Raw genomic sequence first — 21,926 nt, 5'->3', positions numbered from 1 at the left:
AGCCAGATTACACTATAGCAGTGATTTTCAACTCGTGTCCCACAAGAATTTTCAAAACATTCAATACCTAACTATTTATTTAGTCAGGAGCTCTGACCTCTTTTCCTTACATTGGAAAAAAAGACAACAGCCAACACACAATAGCTGTCTGGTGTGAATGAATCAAAATTATACTTATTTCTTTTTTTGCCAGATCGCAAAAAAATGTAATATATTTTTTGATGTGCCACAGAATTTTAGTAATTAGGTTATGTGTGCCATGAAAGAGGTTGAACATTGCTGCATTATACTTATCCAAACGCATTTTTCTATCATTTTTTGTTAAGTAGAGAAATCCCATTAAAACAACAAATGCTGAAAGGTAGTAGTAAAGAAACCACAAACATCAAAAATCATGTAAGTCATTTAGGAAAGCACCGAGATTTATTTTTGATTTTCAGCCAACATCTGCTGCTTGGCTTCAGCCTCAAGAAGACCAATTCACCAAAAACACCTACTTTAATATAATTTCTGGCTTCCTAGAACTTGCACATAACCAATGATTATGTGACTGTAGTTAGCCATCACATTCATTAACATAACAATAATACTAAAGAGGGGGAGAGGCACATAACCTGGATTCTTATATCTGAATATTCATTTTCAAATCTTGGTAAACATTCCAAATGTAATCGTAATAAAAGTCTTCTATGTATTTTATATGTTGAAATTGTATTTGTCAGTTGAAATAATTAATGATGAACATGAAAACTATATATATAAAAGCCTAAGCAACCGGTTGACCAGTAGCTACAATGCTCACTGCCCACCGGGGGCAGACACTCAATGCAGGAGCTGCCCCCTGGTGGTCAGTGCGCTCCCACAGTGGGAGCACCACTCAGCTGACCAATGGGCACCAGACGCTGGGCTCATGGCTGGCGAGTGCAATTGCAGCGCGTGAGCCTCTCCCACAGACACTCCCCTGCGTTCCCTTCCCCATCGGGACCGGGACTGGTACTGACTGGGAGCGAGCCCATGGCCCCCACTCGGTCATGGGCATGCTGGTATCGCCCTAGGATGGGTGCACGGAAACCACAGCGGAGTGGCAGCAAGCCTACTGAGCAGTGGCAGCAGCAGGTGCAGCGGAACCAGGATGAGCGGGAGTGGCATTGTGCTCAGCCTGGGCTCAGGCTCCTCCCTGGCTGCCTGCCACTTCGCATACTACTACACCCCTTGGGGGATGTAGAACTGCTGGTTTCAACTGATCCCCGCAGGCCAGGCCAAGGTACTCCACCGGTGCACAAACCCATGCACCGGGCTTCTAGTTAAGTATATATATAAAATTATTTAAAACTCTCAAACAGTGAAATAAATAGGGAAAGAGACTGACATTAAGATATTAAGAGTGCAATGTCCAAACAACTTTATAATAAAATATGATATAAGTCCTAGCTGGTTTGGCTCATGGATAGAATGTCAGCCTGCAGACTGAAGGGCCCCCAGTTTGATTCCAGCCAAGGGCACATGCCTGGGTTGTGGGCTCGATCCCCAGTAGGGGGCATGCAGGAAGCTGCCAATCAATGATTCTCGCTCATCATTGATGTTTCTATCTCTCCCTCTCCCTTCCTCTCTGAAATCAATAAAAAAATATATTAAAAAAGTAAGTTTCCAAATATAGAGATTAAAAATATATTTTAAATAAGTTAATTAAAAAAGTATCATATAACTTTTTTTTAATAATCCTCACCCAAGAATATTTTTCCATTGATTTTTAGAGAGAATGGAAGGGAGAGAGAGAGACAGAGAGAAACAAGAATGTGAGAGAGACAAATTGATTGGTTGCCGCCAGCATGCCCCTGACCAGGGCCAGGAGCCTGCAAGGGAGGGATGTGCCCTTCCCCGAACCGAATGGGGGGCCCTTCAGTCCACAGGCCAATGCTCTATCCACTGAGCCAAACCAGCCAGGACAAAAATATTATATAACTTTTGAGCCAATAAATATTTATGCAAATCTAAATAAACCAGACAAAACAAGATTCTATTAAATCAAAATTGTATTTGCTATAAAATTATAGTGCATTAACATGCATAACATTATACAAAATAACCTTTACGGAACAGTATTTCATTCCATTTAGGCCATGAGGTTTAAGAAAAAAAGTTGTTTTGAAATTCTTCATACCATTTAAGGGTAAATTAAAAGCAAAATGTCAATTTTGATAAACCAAAATTTTAAGGGAGGGAAACTTTAAAATATACAACATTCATGATTAACATGTTAAGTCCAGACACAATGAGAAATATAAAGGATATAAAGAAAATAAAGTTAGAGAAAAATTAGGTAACCCCAACTTTTTGTTTGTTTGTTTGTTAATCCTCACCAGAGGATATTTTTTTCCATTGACTTTTAAAAAAATATATTTTATTGATTTTTTTACAGAGAGGAAGGGAGAGGGATAGAGAGCTAGAAACATTGATGAGAGAGAAACATCGATCAGCCACCTTCCGCACACCCACCACTAGTGATGTGCCCGCAACCAAGGTACATGGCCTTGACTGGAATCGAACCTGGGACCCTTCAGTCCACAGGCCAATGCTCCGTCCACTGAGCCAAAGCGGTCAGGGCTCCATTGACTTTTAAAGAGAGTGGGAGATGCCCTGCCTGTTTGGCTCAGTGGATGGGGCCTCGGCCTGTGAACTGAAGGGTCCCAAGTTCGATCCTAGCCAAGTGCACATGCCCAAGTTGCGGGCTTGATCCCTGATGGGGGGCATATAGGAGGCAGCCGATCAATCATGCTCTCTCATCATTGATGTTTCTGTCTCTCTCCCCACTCTCCCTTTCTCTCTGAAATCAATAAAAATATATTTTTTAAAAGAATGAAAAAATAAATAAAGAGAGGGAGAGAGGGAGGGGTGTACAGAGGGAGGAAGGAAGAAAGAGAGAGAGACATCAACATGGGAGAGACACATCGATTGGCTGCCTCCTGCACCAGCGCTGACGAGGGCCAGGTCGAACCTGCAACCCAGGTACATGCCTTGACCAGGAACTGAACCAGAGACCCTTTGGTGCACGGGCCACTGCTCTAACTACTGAACACACCGGCCAGGGCAGGTACCCGGTTTTATTCTTACTGCCTAAACATCAAGAAATGATTTTACAAGAATGCTTTAGGGATATAATCCTTTATAGATTTGTGTCAGTGCAATTAAAAATTTAAACAAAAATCTGGTTGAAATAATTATTCAGATTCCACTCAGTAGCTGAACTCAAAGATGTGTGAAATTTGCAAAAACTGAATCCTAAGCAAAAACTCATTTTAGAAAACGTTTCTAAAATTTTTTTTCATGAATTGTAATCTGCAGTGCATAAAATAAATATAAAATATGCTACTTCTGCATCTTGTACATTAGTCATTTAGAGAAATTTTTAAATTGATGAATTTAACTTTTCTGTTTTACTTGTCTGCAGACATTCCTGGGTCTCACAGTAACCAATATAATGGTTACAATAGAAAAAAATATTTCTAGAATGAAAGATCCATTTTTAAACTATGCAACTGTCAATGACAAAGAAAAAAATATCATGAAGGGCATCAGTAATTTAAGAATTTAGTTTAGCTGTGTATATAGAAAGTAAATGTAGCAAAACATAATTCAGAGAATTACTGGCTCCAGCAGGAATATAGCAGGCCACTTTCATCATTCTTCAGCCAAAGACAAATTTTGTGGCATATAAGAGTTTAGAATTAAGTTATCAGGATATTCAAACACCACATACTAGAAGCTCTTACATGTTAAAAAAGTTGACTGAACAAATAAAGTAGTTTATTTGCAAAAAGCTGATGAAGAAATAGTATGTTTGCATTATTTACAGAAGAAATGGAACAATAGAAAGATGGTTAAATAAATTCTATGATTTAATATTAAGTACTTGTTAAATATCATGTTTTTAAAAGTGTATATGTTTATATAGAGAGACTATAATGAATTCATTAATGGATTAACTACATTTCCTTTTGGTGATGAAATCATGGGTGCTTTTTCTATCATTTAGGCTGGCATGTATAATTCCAAAATTTTCACAAAGAGCATATATTATTTTGATTAAAAAAGTTTTAAGATTTGCTATTTTAAAATATAACCATCCAAATAGCTAACTCCTTTCATTCATATTAAACCTCATTTATATTAAATATGACATGATAATTCAAAACATATTTGAAAGATTTTTAAAAACATTATTTATTACTCTATGATGGTTAGTTGAATTATTCAAATTTTGACATCTGGAAACAACTTACAAGAAGCTATATATAACTCAATTCAATGAACAGAGAAGTAATAAAATGAGGAAAACGAACAAACATTAAGTCAATCACCTGTTCTGTGTCTGTCTCTCTATTCACGAAAGCGTAAAGATGATGGTAGGTAGAACTATTGGTTTTCACATGAGAAATTCTCTTTACTTCAATGTTCTGAAAAAAATGGAACATAGGAAATAGATTGTTAGATTAAAAGCATTAATTTTCATTTAAAGCTAGATCCGATACAAATAAATTTATTTTGTATTTTCATCAGTTATTCTTATTTTTTTCACATGGGATCATGCCCTATATTTCCATTAAACTGGAATTAGAATTAAAAGCTAGATTATATTTAGAAAAGAGTATTAAAGAGGTGATGCTGTATAGTTTAATGCAGGGGTGGGCAAACTTTTTGACTCGAGGGCCACAATGGGTTCTTAAACTGGACTCAGAAGAAGGAGCTGTGGCCGTGTTTCCCGACGTTGCCATGTTAATACTGCTGCTGGTGAAGGAGGGGAGGAGAGAGCAAGAGAACCCTCCGCTCTTTCGGCTCCGCGGGCCGGATAGAACAGCCGAACGGGCCGGATCCGGCCTGCAGGCCATAGTTTGCCCATGGCTGGTTTAATGCATCACATCAGGAAGCATATAATAAGTTGTTCTACTATTATTGATTCTAAGTTTGATTATTTGGTTACAACAGTTCATGCTCACTGATAAAGTTCCATCTCTCAGATTACTTGGTAATCCTATCTAATAAAAGAGAAACATGGTAATTGGCGTACGACCACTACCCTTCCCATTGGCTAATCAGGGCGATATGCAAATTAACTGCCAGCCAAGATGGCGGCCGGCAGCCAGGCAGCTTGGAACTAACATGAGGCTAGCTTGCTTCAGTGACGGAGGAAACCAACGTTCCCCGCCTGCCTTGCAGGCCTCTGAGCCTGCAGTTTGAAACATTTTAACAAATATAGAAGCTAAAAAAAACCCCCAGAAACCAGCTTTCAGCGAGCTGGGATCTCAGAGCTGGAGTTATACATTGTTTCGAACCGAAACAAACCAGATACCTACTTTCAGCAGCGGAAGCCTAAGAGCTGGAGCCTCAAAGCTAAAGCTGGCCCAGAATTAAAAGAAAAAAAAGAAAAAAAGGAGCGGTTGGGAGCTTCTGTCACCCGCCAGCCTGAAAACAGCCCTCAGCCCCTCACCCAGGCTGGCCAGGCACCCCAGTGGGGACCCCCACCCTGAAGGGTGTGTGACCAGCTGCAAACAGCCCTCAGCCCCTCACCCAGGCTGGCCAGGCACCCCAGTGGGGACCCCCACCCTGAAGGGTGTGTGACCAGCTGCAAACAGCCATCATCCCCTCACCCAGGCTGGCCAGGCACCCTAGTGGGGACCCCCACCCTGATCCAGGACACCATTCAGGGCAAACCAGCCAGCCCCACCCATGCACCAGGCCTCTACCCTATATAGTAAAAGGGTAATATGCCTCCCAGCACCGGGATCAGCGGAGCCGAGAGGCCCCCCGGCACCGGGATCAGCGTGACAGGGGGCAGCGCCCAAACCCCCTGATCGCCCTGCAGCTCTGTGTGACAGGGGGCGGGGCCACAACCTCCCTATCGGCCCTGCTCTGTTTGTGACAGGGGAAGGCGCCCCAACCTCCTGATCAGCCCTGCTCTGTGCCTGATAGGGGGGAGCTCCCCAACCTCTGATCGCCCTGCGGCTCTGTGTGTGACAGGTTGCGGCGCCCCAACCCCCTGATCGGCCCTGCTGTGTGTGTGACAGGGTGCGGTGCCCCAACCCGCCCCCCGACCCCCACGGGCCCTGCTCTGTGTATAACAGGGTAGAGCCATAACCTCCCCATCAGCCCTGCCCTGAGTGTGAGAGTGGCGGCGCCTCAACCCCCTGATCAGCCCTGCTCTGTGGGTGATAGAGGGTGGTGCCACAACCCCCCCACCCCCACGGGCCCTGCTCTGTGTGTGATGGGGTAGAGCCATAACCTCCCCATCGGCCCTGCCCTGAGTGTGACAGTGGCGGCGTCCCAACCCCCTGATCCGCCCTGCTCTGTGTGTGACAGGGGGCGGTGCCCCAAGTCCCCTATCGGCCCTACTCTCTGAGTGACAGGGGGGAGCTCCTCAACCCCCTGATGGGCCCTGCTCTGTGCGTGACAGGGGGGAGCTCCCCAACCCCCTGATGGGCCCTGCTCTGTGAATGACAGGGGGGAGCTCCCCAACCCCCTGATCGGCCCTGCTCTGTGTGTGACAGGGGGTGGCGCCGCAACCTCCCCATTGACCCTGCCTTGAGTGTGATGGGGCGGTGCCCCAACCCCCCAATCGGCCCTACCCTGAGCGTGACTGAGGGTGGCATCGCAACCTCCTGATCCGCCCTGCTCTGTGCATGACAGGGGGCGGCGCCCCAACATCCCAATCGGCCCTGCTCTGAGCCCGACCAGGGGCTGCACCTAGGGATTGGGCCTGCCCTCTGCCACCCGGGAGCAGGCCTAAGTCAGCAGGTCGTTATCTCCCGAGGGGTCCCAGACTGCGAGAGGGCACAGGCTGGGCTGAGGGACCCCCCATTCCCTCCGAGTGCACAAATTTTTGTGCACCCGGCCTCTAGTCTTATATAATAAAAGGCTAATATCTAAATCGACCGAGTGGCAGAATGACTGGTCACTATGATGCACACTGACCACCAGGGGGCAGACACTCAATGCAGGAGCTGCCCCCTGGTGGTCAGTGTGCTCAGCCAGAAGCCAGGCTCACAGCTGGCAAGGTCAGCAGCAGTGGCGGGAGCCTCTCCCGCCTCCGCAGCAATGCTAGGGACTGGGAGAGGGTGCAGGCCGGGTTGAGGGACTTCCCCCTCCACCCTCCGCCACCCCCATGTTCTGTGCACATGCACTGGCCCTCTAGCTAAAGAGAAAAATATACCTTTATGATGGATATCTCTTGTAGACATGACCATAACCAAGCCAGATAAATACAGAACATGAGAAACTAGTCTAGTCTCTTCAAACCAGTCCCTTAAAAAAGTCTGAAATAAAAGATTTGGGGGAGGTATTGTTTTACATTAAGAGAAACCAAAGAAATAAAACAAGCAGAAGCAATAGGTGAACTTTGGCTTGGATGCTGGTTTGGGGGAAAAAAAAAAGTCCTAGCTGGTTTGGCTTAGTAGATAGAGCACCAGTCTGCGGTCTGAAGGGTCCCAGGTTCGATTCTGGTCAAGGGCACATGCCTGGGTTGTGGGCTCAATCCCCGGTGGGGGGCGTGCAGGAGGCAGCCGATCAATGATTCTCTCTCATCATTGATGTTCCTATCTCTCTCTCTCTCTGAAATCAATTAAAAAAGAAAAAGGTATAAGACAAGACAATTTAGGGGCAGTTGGAAAATTCTGATTACTGACTAAATATTAAATGGATTTAAGGAATTAATGTTAATTTTCCTAAGGTGTTACTGTGATTGCATAAGAAAACATCCTTATGCTTACAAGAAGCATGCGGAAGTATTTAGCGTGAAATGTCATTTCTACAATTTACATTCAAATGTATACATATATGCACAACAATTTGAAATCTATACACAACGCAAACAGCTATTCATTGTATTCTTCTAAATTCTCTGTTATTTTGAAAATTTTCATAAAAAAAAGTTGCGGGGGGGGGGGGTCTACATCCAACATATAATTCATATTTGCTAAATCATAGAGTTTTTCATGCTTTTTGTAAATTTTTTACTTTGGTTTGCCAGGAACATTAGGAATTATGACAACGATAAATCACAGGATCACAGATAAAATACCACCTGTCTTTTAACATGGTACTGAGGGAGAGACTGAAATCTGACTCTTCCATTTGAATCTTGTTGGATCAAATGTTACATGGCAGATGGCTCAACATAAAAGCAGGAAGGCTGACAACATTAAAGGCTTAAGAGGTGAATACTGGGTACTTATATTGATCATGCATACATAAAATATATGTGTATATACAACTAAATTAGACATTTTTGTATTTGTGTTTTTCCTTTTCTAATTAACTTCTTAGGTAAAAACTGTAATTTTGATAATCATCCAAACAGCCATCCCAATAACCACCAAAAGCTAATGTGTGCCGAAATCGGTTTGGCTCGGTGGGTAGAGCGTCGGCCTGCGGACTGAAGGGTCCCGGGTTCGATTCCGGTCAAGGGCATGTACCTGGGTTGCGGGCACATCCCCAGTAGGAGATGTGCAGGAGGCAGCTGATTGATGTTTCTCTCTCATCAATGTTTCTAACTCTCTATCTCTCTCCCTTCCTCTCTGTAAAAAAATCAATAAAATATTAAAAAAAAAAAAAGCTAATGTGAATAAGAGAACTGATACCTTTTAATTTCCACTTTACTTAATAAAATTGTTCAAAGTGATATTTTGCATAATCTTATATAAACTTATGAACTTATATGAACTAATCTCTATCTTATAATATAGTAACTATCTACAATGGCCAAATCCTAAATATGGAAAAGTCTACAGAGCAAATAATCCAGTTTTTAAAAAATAAATAAAGGGCATTTTTAAAGATAAAAAACATCTACAGGTTTTCAAATAACCAAAAATATTTTTAGATAACTGGGAAAAACTGAACACAGACTGTGTTTTAATATATTTTCATTGATTTCAGAGAGGAAGGGAGAGGGAGAGAGAGATGGAAACATCAATGATGAGAATCATTGACTGGCTGCCTCCTGCATGCCTCCTTACTGGGGACTGAGCCCGAAATCCAGGCATGTGCTGTGCCTAGGAATGAAACCACTTCTTGGTTCATAGGTCGACAATCAATCACTGAGCCACACTGGCTGGGTCACACACTTTATTTTAGATTATATTCAGAACAGTATTAGTATTGTGCTAAAAAAAACAGTCCTAATACAGTAGAGATACATACTATTTACTCCAAATATATGCATGTGTTATTTGTACAATTAAAATTAAGTTAGACCCTGGCCGGGTAGCTCAGTTGGTTAGATCACTGTCAGGATAAGCCAAGGTTGTGGGTTCGATCCCCAATCAAAGCACATACAAGAACCAACCAATGACTGCATAAACAGATGGAACAACAAATCCATGTTTCTCTCTCTCCTTAAAAATCAATAAATTAAAAAAAAAGTTATAGCAAATATTTTGACCTGCACTGAATTCTATAAAGAATTATTATAGAATTAAAGTAAAGAATTATTATAACCTAGTTTTTCTTAACACTCAAAGTAATTCACCTCAAAAAGACGTGGAGGAGGAGGTGGCAGGCTTGTGATTTGGGCAGACCTCTCTTTTTCCGCAAGCAGTGCTTCCTTTCGAGCTTTTATGTGCCTTAAAAAACAAAAGATGCATAAATTACTTTCTCAGACAATATTATAGTACATCCCTGAAGATTAAAAATATAGAAGCCACAGGATCTCAAGAAATCCTCCCATCTTATCCCACAAGCTCAGTGTGTTATTTAATAAACAGTCTATACACAGCAGGTATTAAGAAATTGTTTACCAAGTTTAAGAGATATATCTAAGGACATAAAGCTCTACAGTGGGGTCTAGTCCAATGAACATCTAATGTTCTTTAGTTCAGGGTTAAAAAAAAGAGAGAAATATATTTTTTAAAAAAATATATTTTATTGATTTTTTACAGAGAGGAAGGGAGAGGGATAGAGAGTTAGAAACATCGGATGAGAGAGAAACATCAATCAGCTGCCTCCTGCACACTCCCCACTGGGGATGTGCCCGCAACCAAGGTACATGCCCTTGACTGGAATTGAACCTGGGACCCTTCAGTCCGCAGGCCGACGGTCTATCCACTGAGCCAAACCAGCTAGGGCAAAAAAGAGAAATATTGATAAAAATGGGCTACTACATAAAATGACTATTGCTGACTAATAACAGGCTCTTTCATTTTTATAATATGCAAAAATACTAATGACTTCCAAAGAGTCTATAACCTTTTAATGTTCTTAATCGCACTGATATATTTTTTTTTTCCCCACATCAGAGGCAGAGAGATTTTGGTTGACACACATGCTGAACTAGCCATACATTTCTACATAACTTAGCAATTGTTGTTAAAGTCTTTGTTACTATGTTTACCTACCTAAGCACATCCCCTCCCCCTACTGCATTATTTTTAAAAACCAAATTAACAACCCAATGGATACACTGTGATTTTTTTTTAAATAGCTGCTTAAACAATATCCAATGCAGCATCTACTTCTAACCATATCTGCTTCAGTGGAAAATATGATAAAAACTATTACTTTACCAGGTTTTTCGTTTAATTGACATTTCTTTTTGGTTTTTCTGTACTTTCAGGGCCTCTTTATGCCTCAGTTCAGCTTTTCTTTTTCTTTCTGCTGCCCTCTGTGCCAGAGCATTCAAATCAGGTTCCTAAAAATAGATATAAGATGTTAAATCATGTAATTCAGGGTTAAAAGGTAGCATTACAGTACAATCTTTGGTTGCCTCCCAAGTCAGAACAAAAATCATGAAAATGACTGAAGTTTAGGAAACACTGCACTAAAGCACAAATAAATGAGGCTACAAAAATCTGGTATCAGAACTTACTGTCATTACTAAAAACCCAGACTAAAACCAGGGACCATGGAGCATATTTATTGCCACAGTCTTTAAAGATATTTCTTTTCCTCACTATTGGTTTGATATTGAAGACTTGCCTTGTTTTGTGGACTGTCTCCGGGACTGCAATCTAGAACAGGCACATGTTGTTTTACTGTGCTTCACTTTATTGCACTTGATAGTGTGGATTTTTACAAATTAAAGGTCTGTGGCAACCTACTTTGAGCAAGTCCATTTTTCCAATAGGCTCAGATGATAGATAGCATTTTTTAGCATTAAAGTACTTTTTAGTTAAGGTATGTACATTGTTTTTTAGACATAATGCGATTGTATACTTATTAGACTACAGTATAGTGTAAATATAACATTTATAAGCACCAGGAAACCAAACAATTCATGTGATTCACTTCATTGTGGTGGTCTGGGACAAAACTTGCAATATCTCCAAGGATGTCCATATTTCCAATCATAAATCAAAATAAAAAACAACATAAGGTTTATGGGGCAGTCTGAAATACTGAGTTAAGTTCTACTTTGCCTCTTTGAAAGACATCAAAAAATTTTTACACTGTGTGAATGAAATCCAAGTGTATGTATTAGAGATATGAGGAATGATAATGAAATAAGAAATATGAATTCAACCCACTGAGTCTGTCCAAAATGCTCAAAAACAAAAACTTCTGATTAAGAAAGTTACTTTTTTTTTTTTTTTTTACCCAGACAGTTAAAGACTGGAAGAGAATGAAACATTACATGATGACAGCCCTAGCCGGTTTGGCTCAGAGGATAGAGTATCAGCTCAAGGACTGAAGGGTCCCAGGTTTGATTCTGGTCAAGGGCATGTACCTCAGTTGCAGGCTAGATCACCAGCCCTGGTCAGGGCTCCTGTGGGAGGCAATTAGGTGTGTCTCTCTCACATGGATGTTTCTCGCATTGTCTTTCTCTGTCCCTTCCATTCTCTCTAAAAATCAATAGAGCCCTAGTTGGCTTGGCTCAGTGGATAGAGCATTGGCCTGTGGACTGAAGGGTCCTGGGTTCGATTCTGGTTAGGGGCACATGCCCAGGTTGCGGGCTCAATCCCCAGTAGGGAACGTGAATGAGGCAGCCAATGAATGATTCTCTCTCATCATTGATGTTTCTAGCCCTCCCTCCCTCTTTGAAGTCAATAAAAATATATTATAAAGAAAAACCAATGGAAAACTATCCTCAGGTGAGGCTTAACACACACACACAAATTAAACATTACAGGAAGATAGATTTTACTTGACATGACTCTTACCAGGAAATGAACCTAGCATTCTTAAATGACATTAAATTTAAAAAGTTCAGACTGCCCAAAACAAATTCTATATATGAGAACATTTTTTTATCAAACATTTAACAAGTACAATTTGCTTTTACCCATAATTACTACCACAGATAGGCAGTCATACCAGTGTTCACTTACATTTTCTTTGGCTTGTTGGTGTCCTTCTCCCATACTTCTTAAACTTGCCAAATACAGTTTTTCCAAGTTGTTTATTTTCTGAGTCTGTGATTCTTCCCATTCTGCCCTCAGTGCCTCTGCCAAATGATTAAATTGCCGAATTCTCCTTTGTTTTACATCTTCTCTTCTCTGTAAAGCGATATCCCTTTCTTGCTCTCGAACCTGAAGAATTAATATTTAGCAGATATATAAAAAAGAGTACTTAAATCTTTTTAAAAAGCTATTTGGAAACAGAAACTTAAATTAATTTTCGTTAGATCTATCAATTCTCCTGAATATTCATTAGATAAGCTCTATGTAAAGCAAAAAAAAAAATCTAAGTGATATAGGGAAGAAAACCCTAAAATTTTAAGACATCTCCTAAAGTTTCCTAAATGATTAGCTATAATATCCCTCAAGCCCTAGTGGTACTGTCATTACCATTCTAATAACCTAATTTAAGAGGCTAAAATGGTTAAACATGATTCAATAAAATGTATAGTTCAGATGAATATAGACAGAGCTAGATGAGAACTCCCTATCTAAGGTACATCATCCCAATTTTAAGCAGAATGGCACCTAAAATATGCTTCACAAAGACTTAACTAACTTACTCTAAAGATTTCTAGAAAAGAAAAATCTGCAACTTCATAATAAATTTGTTTCAGCAGCTAATGATCTTTTCATTAAGTCTTCAAAGTCATCCTAATCTTTATCAGTTAAACATCATTTAAAAAATATTTAAAGAACTATCTTCCAATAATTATTAAGTCAACGCACCCCTATCCTCAAACTCTTCTTCAATATATTTACCATTTTGGTCTATTTTTCAAATGTTCCAAAACTAGTTAGTATGCAAGAATGGAGGCTTTTGTACAGCCAAGGAAAGGTTTTTGTTTGTTTGTTTGTTTGTTTTTTATTAAATATATTTTATTGATTTTTTACAGAGAGGAAGGGAGAGAGATAGAGAGTTAGAAACATCGATGAGAGAGAAACATTGATCAGCTGCCTCCTGCACATCTCCCACTGGGGATGTGCCCGTAACCCAGGTACATGCCCTTGACCGGAATCGAACCTGGGACCTTTCAGTCCGCAGGCCGACGCTCTATCCACTGAGACAAACTGGTTTCGGCGCCAAGGAAAGGTTTTTAAATGCAACATTTTACTTAGAACACTTTAATGTAAAAAATACTAATAATTGGGGGAAGATACAGAATTTGAAACTTTGTTCCAAATAAATCTTACTTGTAGCAATCGTAGCTTTCGTCTTCTCTCATAATCTTCTTTTAAAATGAAGGCTTCCTCATTAGGACTCAATCTCATCTTGCCAGCATTCACTACCTTTCTTTTCATGTCTGTGTTCTCTAAATATAAAGGTTCTGCATGTTTAAAAAGGAAAAATGTCTATTAAAATAGGGCAGCAAAGATAATTTTTAAAAAGTATATTTGACAATTAAGGGCTGTGTACATGCAAATAACATAATTTGGGTAAACAAAGTCCAAATTATTTACAAACATCAATCATTAATGCAGCACTTAAATCAGTGGCTCTCAGATAGATGGGAAGAAGTGGAGGATAATCAGAAGTACTTGAAAAAAAATGTTCTCCATCTACAGCAGATTATTGTTTACCTAGCGTACCTGGGACCTGACTTATTCCTAGTTGGGATTTCCAATTTACTTAGCTTAAAGGCAAAAAAGCCCAAAGACTTAAAAAGATGTACCAGCACAGAATAAATGTTTTCACAATTACTGCTGTAACTGCAAGGGCTCCTGGTCCCTAGATTCAACTTCCAATCTGTTATACACAACTTGATCACCTATCAACCCCTGAGCAGTAAACAATTCTTCAACAACTACAATGGGGTGATTTCTAAATAAATAATCATTTTCAAAAATCCCTTTGGAACAATTCTGTTGTTTGGATGAGTTAAGTGTTTAGATTTCCAGTTCTATATGTCTAGTAGTACTGTTTATACTCAGTATTCTCACTCTCCTCCCTAGTTTAACATGCTCCTATTTGGGGGAGTCTGCTGGAGAGAAATTGAAAGAATGTAAGAATCTATAAGTTTCTGTAATTTGAAAACCCTTCTCAGGTCATTCTGATACTTCCCCATTCCCATCACTGTCATTTCCAAGAATTCTGAGTATTCACCATTTCATTTGTTAGAGGATTATAGAAAAGCAAACATACATTTGTTTATTTTTACCTCGGTGTGACAGAACAACTGTTTTCTCTTGTATATGACTTAAATTTTTTTAAGCGTATTTGGAAATAATTTCAGACTTAGAATTCCCGTATACTCTTTCCCCAACTTCCTTAAATGTTAACATTTTATGTAACCACAGTACAATAATCAAAACCAGGAAATTAGCACTGGCACAATACTTTTAACTAATCTATAGAAAGTGTTAAAACCTTCAAATTTCACCAATTATTCCACTAATGTCCATTTTCTGGACCAGGATGCAATCCAAGGAAAATACATTGCATTTGATTGTTGTGGTACTCTGCAGATACCAAGGTGGGATTAAGCCCACAAAGGTTTTTATTAGGGGAAATGCCTGTGTCAGAAAAAAAATGGGGAGAAAGCTGGTGAAAGCTGGGAAAACGTCAGACTTCCATGCAAATCTGACACCGAGTGAAGGAGAGAGGGCAGCTGGGTAAGATGCCTCCTAAACGGCCATGCAGTCCAAGGAAGGTCCAGCTAGCCCTCTGAGCCTGCCTCCTTTCTCAGGAACAGGCCTGCTGTGCTCAGTTACTGGCAAGGCTCCATCGTTGGCAAGGAGAGCCCAGCGGAAGCGTCCATGCCAACGGACGTCAGGACGCAGGTGCTTGGCATTCTCATGGCTGCGGAGGCTGTCGCGTCTCCTTCAACTCCTCTAATCTGGGACGGCTCCTCAACCTGTTTTTCTTCTCAAAATCTTGGACATTTTTTAAAAACACTGGCCAGTTATTTTGTAGAATGTCCCTCAATCTGGATATGTTTAATCTCCTGCGGTTAGCATGAGGGTATGCATTTTTGCCAAGACCACCACAGAAGTGAGAGTGCAGCCTGCCCGGTGCACCCCATCAGGCGGTCAATGAAGTTAAGCGGTCGTCCTCCTGGCGATGTGCATTTCGATCAGGTGGTTCAGGTGGTATCTCCCTACCAGATTTCTCCACTGGAGTTACTACTTTTCATGTCTAAGTATCTGGCGGAGGGATAGTTGAGGCTGTGTAAGTTTCATGCTGCTCATCCAACTTATGCCCATTCCGTTTAGCATCCACTGATGACCGACGCCTGGAACAATTACTGTGCCGTTTATCAAGCGGTATTTTCTGTTTACATGATTCCTTCCAGGCTTACATTTGAAAACCTACTAAGAGGTAGGTTTGAAAACCTGCTCCCTCCCTTATGCATATAAAAATGGATTTTTGAAATCCTATGAATTATTGCTATACAATAAGAAAGATACTAATCTTGCAAGATTTTGTTCAGATCAAATGGCACCTGACACATTGTAATCACAAACTTAATACCAGACTCAGATGACTGGGTTCAAGACCCCGCACTGCAACTTAAGGCAGGAAGACTCTGGCCAAGTCACCTGTCACTGTGGCCTCCTTTTTCTTAAATTATGCAAACAATGGGAGTAACCCCAACAGGCTGTCCTGGTGATTACGCGAGTGAATGAACGTGACACGACCAAAGACTCCGAACCTTCCCCAATGTTTTAAAGGCTCAATTTGGGGCAGGACTTAATGCTTAAAAAATTAAAGGTGACAGACACCAAAATAGAGCACGCTCTCCGCAGGAAACGATGCCGGCGGCGCTCTCCGGCGGCGACCAGGTTTCAGGCCACGTCCCGGAGACCTCGGGCGAGGGCGGGCAGGACGCGCGGAGCAGGGTGCAGATTTCCGGGACCCCGCGCGACCCGGCCCGGGAGAGGCGCAGAGCCACACGCGCCAAGGCCCCGGGGCGGCCTCTCGCGCGAGCGGACGGGTCAGGTCGGGCCGCGCTCCGGTCCCGCAGCTGCTCGGAGCCGCAAGCCCAGGCGGGCCGGGGAGAGCGGCCGCCGAGGCCGGGCACCGCGGGCCTGGCTGCGTTCGCGGCGCCGCGCCCGCTCGGCGTCCCCCTCCCCGCCGCACCCCCAGCTCCCCGGCTTCCGGGGTCGTGCACGCCCGGGTCGCGGGGAGGCGGTGCGGCCGTCACTCACCTGGGAGCCGGGGGCCGGGAGCCAGGAGGCGTAGCTCCGCCAGGGAAGACCCCGGCGGCCGCCGCCGCTCAGCTTCCCAACAGCCGTTCGTGCGCCTGCGGGACTGCCATCGCCGAGACGCCGTCATTTCCGTCATTCAAACCGCCCGCCAATGGCGGGGCCGAACCGCGGGAACCCGCCTGCTCCCGCCTCCCCCGGGGGCCGCCGGGACGGCCGCGCACGCGCATGCGCACTCGCACCTGCACGGGGACGCGCCGACCCCCAAGTGGATCTGTCTGGCTTCTCACTGCGCGCGGCTCTGAAGTTTCACCCTCTCTCGCTCAACATGCACTTTTCACACGTTAGGAGACAGAGGTCCCGAGTGGGCAAGATGTTTGGCCAGAGCCGCGAGGGCGGCGGTCGGGCCTGAAGATGCCTTGGGATTTGCATCCTTTCGTGGTTTGGGACGAGGACGCTAGTCTGAGGCTTCCTTTAAGGGCCTCCAGCTCGTACTCCAGGAAACCGTAGCCGGAGACTCTGTGCCTCCCCAGGTCCGACACATCTAGAACATGTCAGGGATGTATCTGCTGCAAACAAGCTATAATCAGAAAGGGGAAGAGTGCAGTGTCGCATTTATTGTGCCAAGTGCACTGTGCCACATGGAAGGGAGACAGGGGTATGAATTAGGGCCCTCACACTAGATTTTGTGGTCTGGTTAACCATGCGTACGAGGAAACAGAGGATTAGAAAGTGGGGAGTGGGGGAGAGGGAAGGGGCTGGCGTGATCAGTTCTGGCTTCCTCCTGTGGAAGGGGTCGGAGGGAGTGAAGATTGCAAGGGGGGGGGGCACTAGCGAGGATATTGCTGCAGGGAGTGAGAGCCGATGGCACTGTGAATGGAGAGAGGCGGGTAGGTTTCAGAGACAAATAGGATGCCAAACATTAGGAACTGGTAGTCGCGTAAGCATGGAAGTCAAAGGAGAAGGGGAAGTCAACCTTGATACCCAATTCCATATTTGACAACTGAGTGGATGGGGAGAACATCCTAACTGCAACATGGGAAGAAGAGCGGTTGTGAGGGAGGAGGTAAGCTCTCCATGTTTTCATTTTGTAGTGTGTATGGGATATTGAGACAAAGGAATACATTGCAGAAATACTTAGGAGGCAACATTAGCAGCACTAACAAACAGTTGCACGTGAGATGGAGGGAAGAGAGTGAAGTGAACCTCACAGGCTACTTAGCTTGGGGAGCAATGTTGATGCTGGTGCCACCAACCAAGGGCGAAATCAAGTGGGAGTCGGTTGAAGTGACAAGGTGAGGAGCTCAGCTCTGGACACCTTGAACTTCACATGCCCGTGGAGCATCCAGTGATGTGCAGTAAACAGGAGTGCAATGGTAGCCCACATTTTCTCAGTAATACCCTGCTACCTTCATAGGGTAGTTGTGCATAGAGAGACTCAAGGTGCACAAATCATATGGGAGCATTTTGTAAACTCTAAAGAGGTAGTTTAACAACTATTTTATTTTTTCTGTCCAGCACCTTTCTGCCCTCTTCTGGGACAGACCCAGCCCTCCAGACCACAGGCGAAGGCATGTAACTCATACTGGGCAAATCGTAGTTCCCTATCTCCCTTGCTATTGGAATGACCCGGGGAGGGGTACATAATCTAAAATGGGTCAATCAGAGTCTTCCATGTGAATTTTTCGTACCTGAGCCATGAGGGACAGATATTTTCCTGTCTGGACTCATGTTAGGAGAGGAAACTGGAGCTTCCCCAAATGACCCCACCATGTGGGCTCCCATAAACTGGCCTGGGAGAAAGAGCCTGACATTCATCGAGGAACACACAGAGAGAATCCTGACGGTGTTCAAGTCCCTGGGCCCAGCTGTCCCTGATGCCAGCCCATTCTGTAAGTCACCGATAGGAGCCATTACATCACTCCCTTTTACTTAAGCTGCTTTGAATGGGAGTTTCACTTTTTTTGCAAATTAAAAGAGGCTGTAGATTTATATTTAAATTATTGCAGACAAACAGCATCTGGGCATCTTGGGAAGTACTGTAGAATAAAAGTTAAGATTTTGGACTTAGCAACCAACTGCCTGGATTTAAATTTCTGGCTTAGCAAGTCTGTGACCTTGAACTAGTTCTTCAACCTCCCCAGAAGTCATTTTCTCATCTTTAAAGAGGATGTAGTAATAGCACTCAAGAGGTTAGTGTGAGGTTTAGAGCTCTTAAGGCAGTACCTGGCCCAAAGTGTTCACTAAATGTTATCTTTTTCACTTTTATTTTAATACATTCATTTTAGAGTACAGGAGGCAAAGAACCCCAACAACTTTTCATTGTGTTTATTGGTGTTTTGGGTTTAAATTTTAGTTAGGTCCTTTGGGCCTTGGGAGAAGTTTGGATGTTAAGCTTCCAGTGTTGTTATCACACTAGGAGTGAATGTTAATAAACAGTGATCAAGAGGAAGAGTTGCCCCTAGAAAGTAATGGCTTTAGTGTGACTGGTCACCATGTAATGCTGCCTCATCTCAGAGTGCAACTGAAGCCAGTTAGGATTGGAGCCCTTTAAGATGTTTCTGTGATGCTAACAGTTTCACTGTTCTGAGTCTCCTTTCATCTTTATCCATATTGGATAGGAGAGACTGACATTAAAGTGTGTGTGTGGGGGGGCTCATAATGAGTGACTGTGAGTTACATATGTAAAAAGATAGGATGCCTAAATGAAAAGAGGAGAAAATGGAAATTATTTACCACCCAGAAGAGTGTGTAGCAGTCGGGGAGGATTGGGTGAGGTAGGGAAGAGTTGCAGTTGTAGTCAGAAGATGTGGATTTGAACATCTGCTTGATCAACAGTTAATCTCTCTGAGGCTCAGGCTCTATAAAGCAGGGATAAAAATACCCCAAATGTATTGAGCATTCTATGTGCCAGGAATTTGAATACCCATCCTATCTAATAGAGCAGTTGTAAAGACCAAACAGAAAAAGCTGTAAATATCCTACCTAGAAGCATATAATCTATAATAATAAAAGCGTAATATGCAAATCGACTGAACAGCAGAACAACCCTCGGACGACTTTCTAGATGACCACGCTATGACACACACTGGCACCAGGCCAGCCAAGGCGGGTGCGATGCGATTGGTTGGGAGGCCTGCCATAGCCCCACGATCGCCCCGCAGAGGAAGGCCCAGGCCACCCTCTGTGGGCAATCCATTGGCAGGCTCTGGGGAACGAGGGCGGCGGGGGTGGTGTGGTGGTGGATGCGGGCAGCGCTAGGTCAAGGCAGGTGCAGGCTGGGGGCAGGGCCGTGAGGCAGCAGGGCCGCGAGGGCCTACCCTTGCACAAATTTTGTGCATCGGGCCTCCTGTTAACTATAAAGACCATACTACAATTTGGCCACCAGTACAGACTCTGGGCAGGTAGCTTCTGCACTGCAGTTTTTTTGTTTCTGCCATTTAATCTGCTTTAACATACCCAGATTTTATATAACATGAATCGGTACGATGGGGTCAGAGTTCTCATCATCCAAAATTATTTCCATTTACCTGTGAACACAACACTGATCTACCAAAGTGTAGGTGAGGACCAGAGCATCCTCAGCACCTGGGAGCCGGTTAGAAATGCAGACTTTCTGGCCCCACCAGAGCTGCTGAACCAGAGTCTGTATTTGAACTAGATCTACAGGCAGTTCGTACACACATTAAAGTTGGAGAAGAAGCTGTGCTCTGCACAAAGTCCCATGTGAGATAAACTTGGGACAGGGTAACAGAATAGAAGAGGGGAAGCATATGAACAAGGAACAGAGACAGACTATGCCACCATTAAAATGAGGATAGTGGTTCCTTTTACTAATGAAGACCTTGGCCACTTGCGGTACAGGTGTGAGGTGTGGTAGAAAGAGTATTCTGGATTTGGAGTTCTTGTCCTAGCTCTGCCACTTAATTTAGAAAACCAGTCACTCAATTTCCTCACCTATAAAATGGGGTTGTAATATCTATAATGTACATGAAGCGTTAAGTACAGAACAGAGAACCCACTGTTTTTTTTCATTCCCCCCCCCCCCCCCAATGGAGAGTGTCTAGAAGAGTAATAGTATGATGGATTGGTGCTGTCTTTATGATGTATAATATTTATCTACATGGGAGCTCTCACCCCCAAACCTAGGATGTGTCTATGTCCTGGGCATCTTAACAAGATGATACTTATCCATTTATAAGCATTTTGGCTGCATTGTGTTCATTCATTGAATATTCATTGAGCATTTACTAAGTGCCAGTACTTTGGTTGAGAATACAGTGATTAACCAGGTATTGAGGAGACAGTAGTCCACATGATAGACATGATCCTGACCTCAAAAAGGCAGTGCAGGCATGTGAACGGCTCTTAAAAGACCTAATGGTAAGTTCAACAGCCTGTTCATTCCTTACACACCTGTGTACCCAACCACGCCCTGTTTGGGCCTAAAGTGGTAGCCCCACATAACTGTTAAACTGAGGGCTAGGATTAGCAGAAGGAAGGGGACAGTGGCTACCGAGGAGACAATGGATGGTTCTGCTGTGCCAGAGATCCAGCACATATGGTGAGCACTTTATGGTTTCCAGAAAGAAGGGATTCCAGTGATAAATCTTTGGCACCGGGAAGAAGACAGGTGGGGATCTAAGATATTCTAGCAATTTCAAAGGGAGCAGTGTCTTGTTAATGTAATGCACAGGGTATTATTGTGTGTTGGTGGTGTAAAATATTTACTTAGATGATTGTAGATTGGTTAAACAGGCATATTGAAGGGAATTCTGCTCTTCTGGGACGCTGCCAAGCACAGCTGACAGTATAAATTTATGCTCGCTTCAGTGTCTGTATGTTTGGGCTTGTTTTTCCCCTCCGCATTCCAGAAAGTGGTGACATGGGACAAATCTTTCAGCCAAGCATTCCTCTGTACGCATCCCTGCCCTGCTTAAACCTACAGGGGTTCTCTTTTACATAATGCATCAACTCCAAATGTCTCTTAATAGCTTTCCAAATCCTCTAGACTATGTCATTAGTAAGAGAAGAGCTCAGGGTTTGAGTTGATTGCTAATAGCTTTGAGCCTTCATTTCTTTATTTGTAAAACAGGAGTAATAATGCCCACCATGCCAAATTCACAGGACTGCGAGAGTCAAAACAAAATGATGCATCTGAAAGCACTTTGTAAACCACCAAATACTATGCAAACATTATTATTATTATTATGGTGCTCTTATCCAGCCATCCTTGTTTTAGGACACCCCTTCCGCTGCTCTTCAGCCGAGCCGCACCACGCTGTGACCATTCCCGTGTCTGAGTGTCTGAGCTGGTGCCACACCTCAGCATGGTGTGGGGAGAGCAGACCCTAGGCCAGACTGCCTGGCGTCTGGATGATAGTGGTACCTGCTTAC

At 43.1% G+C, this 21,926-nt stretch overlaps 1 protein-coding gene across 1 annotated transcript in view; it reads right to left on the bottom strand.

The window, feature by feature from the left end:
* The window catches only part of CEP295 (centrosomal protein 295), a 58,294-nt gene extending 41,615 nt beyond the window's left edge, over window positions 1-16,679 (bottom strand). The window contains exons 1-6 of the mRNA XM_081098744.1: window positions 16,533-16,679; window positions 13,578-13,711; window positions 12,315-12,515; window positions 10,554-10,678; window positions 9,521-9,614; window positions 4,359-4,454 (exon numbers count right to left, since the gene is read on the bottom strand). Coding sequence (XP_080954870.1) covers window positions 4,359-4,454; window positions 9,521-9,614; window positions 10,554-10,678; window positions 12,315-12,515; window positions 13,578-13,711; window positions 16,533-16,668 — 786 coding nt within the window. The 5' untranslated portion in view covers window positions 16,669-16,679. The remainder of the gene's footprint in view (window positions 1-4,358; window positions 4,455-9,520; window positions 9,615-10,553; window positions 10,679-12,314; window positions 12,516-13,577; window positions 13,712-16,532) is intronic.
* Between the last annotated feature and the right edge of the window lie 5,247 nt (window positions 16,680-21,926).

Source organism: Myotis nattereri (assembly GCF_964212035.1).
Source record: "Myotis nattereri genome assembly, chromosome: 9".
NCBI classification, from domain to species: domain Eukaryota; kingdom Metazoa; phylum Chordata; class Mammalia; order Chiroptera; family Vespertilionidae; genus Myotis; species Myotis nattereri.
The sequence above is the reverse complement of the archived record's forward strand: the minus strand, read 5'-3'. Positions and strand labels throughout refer to the sequence as shown.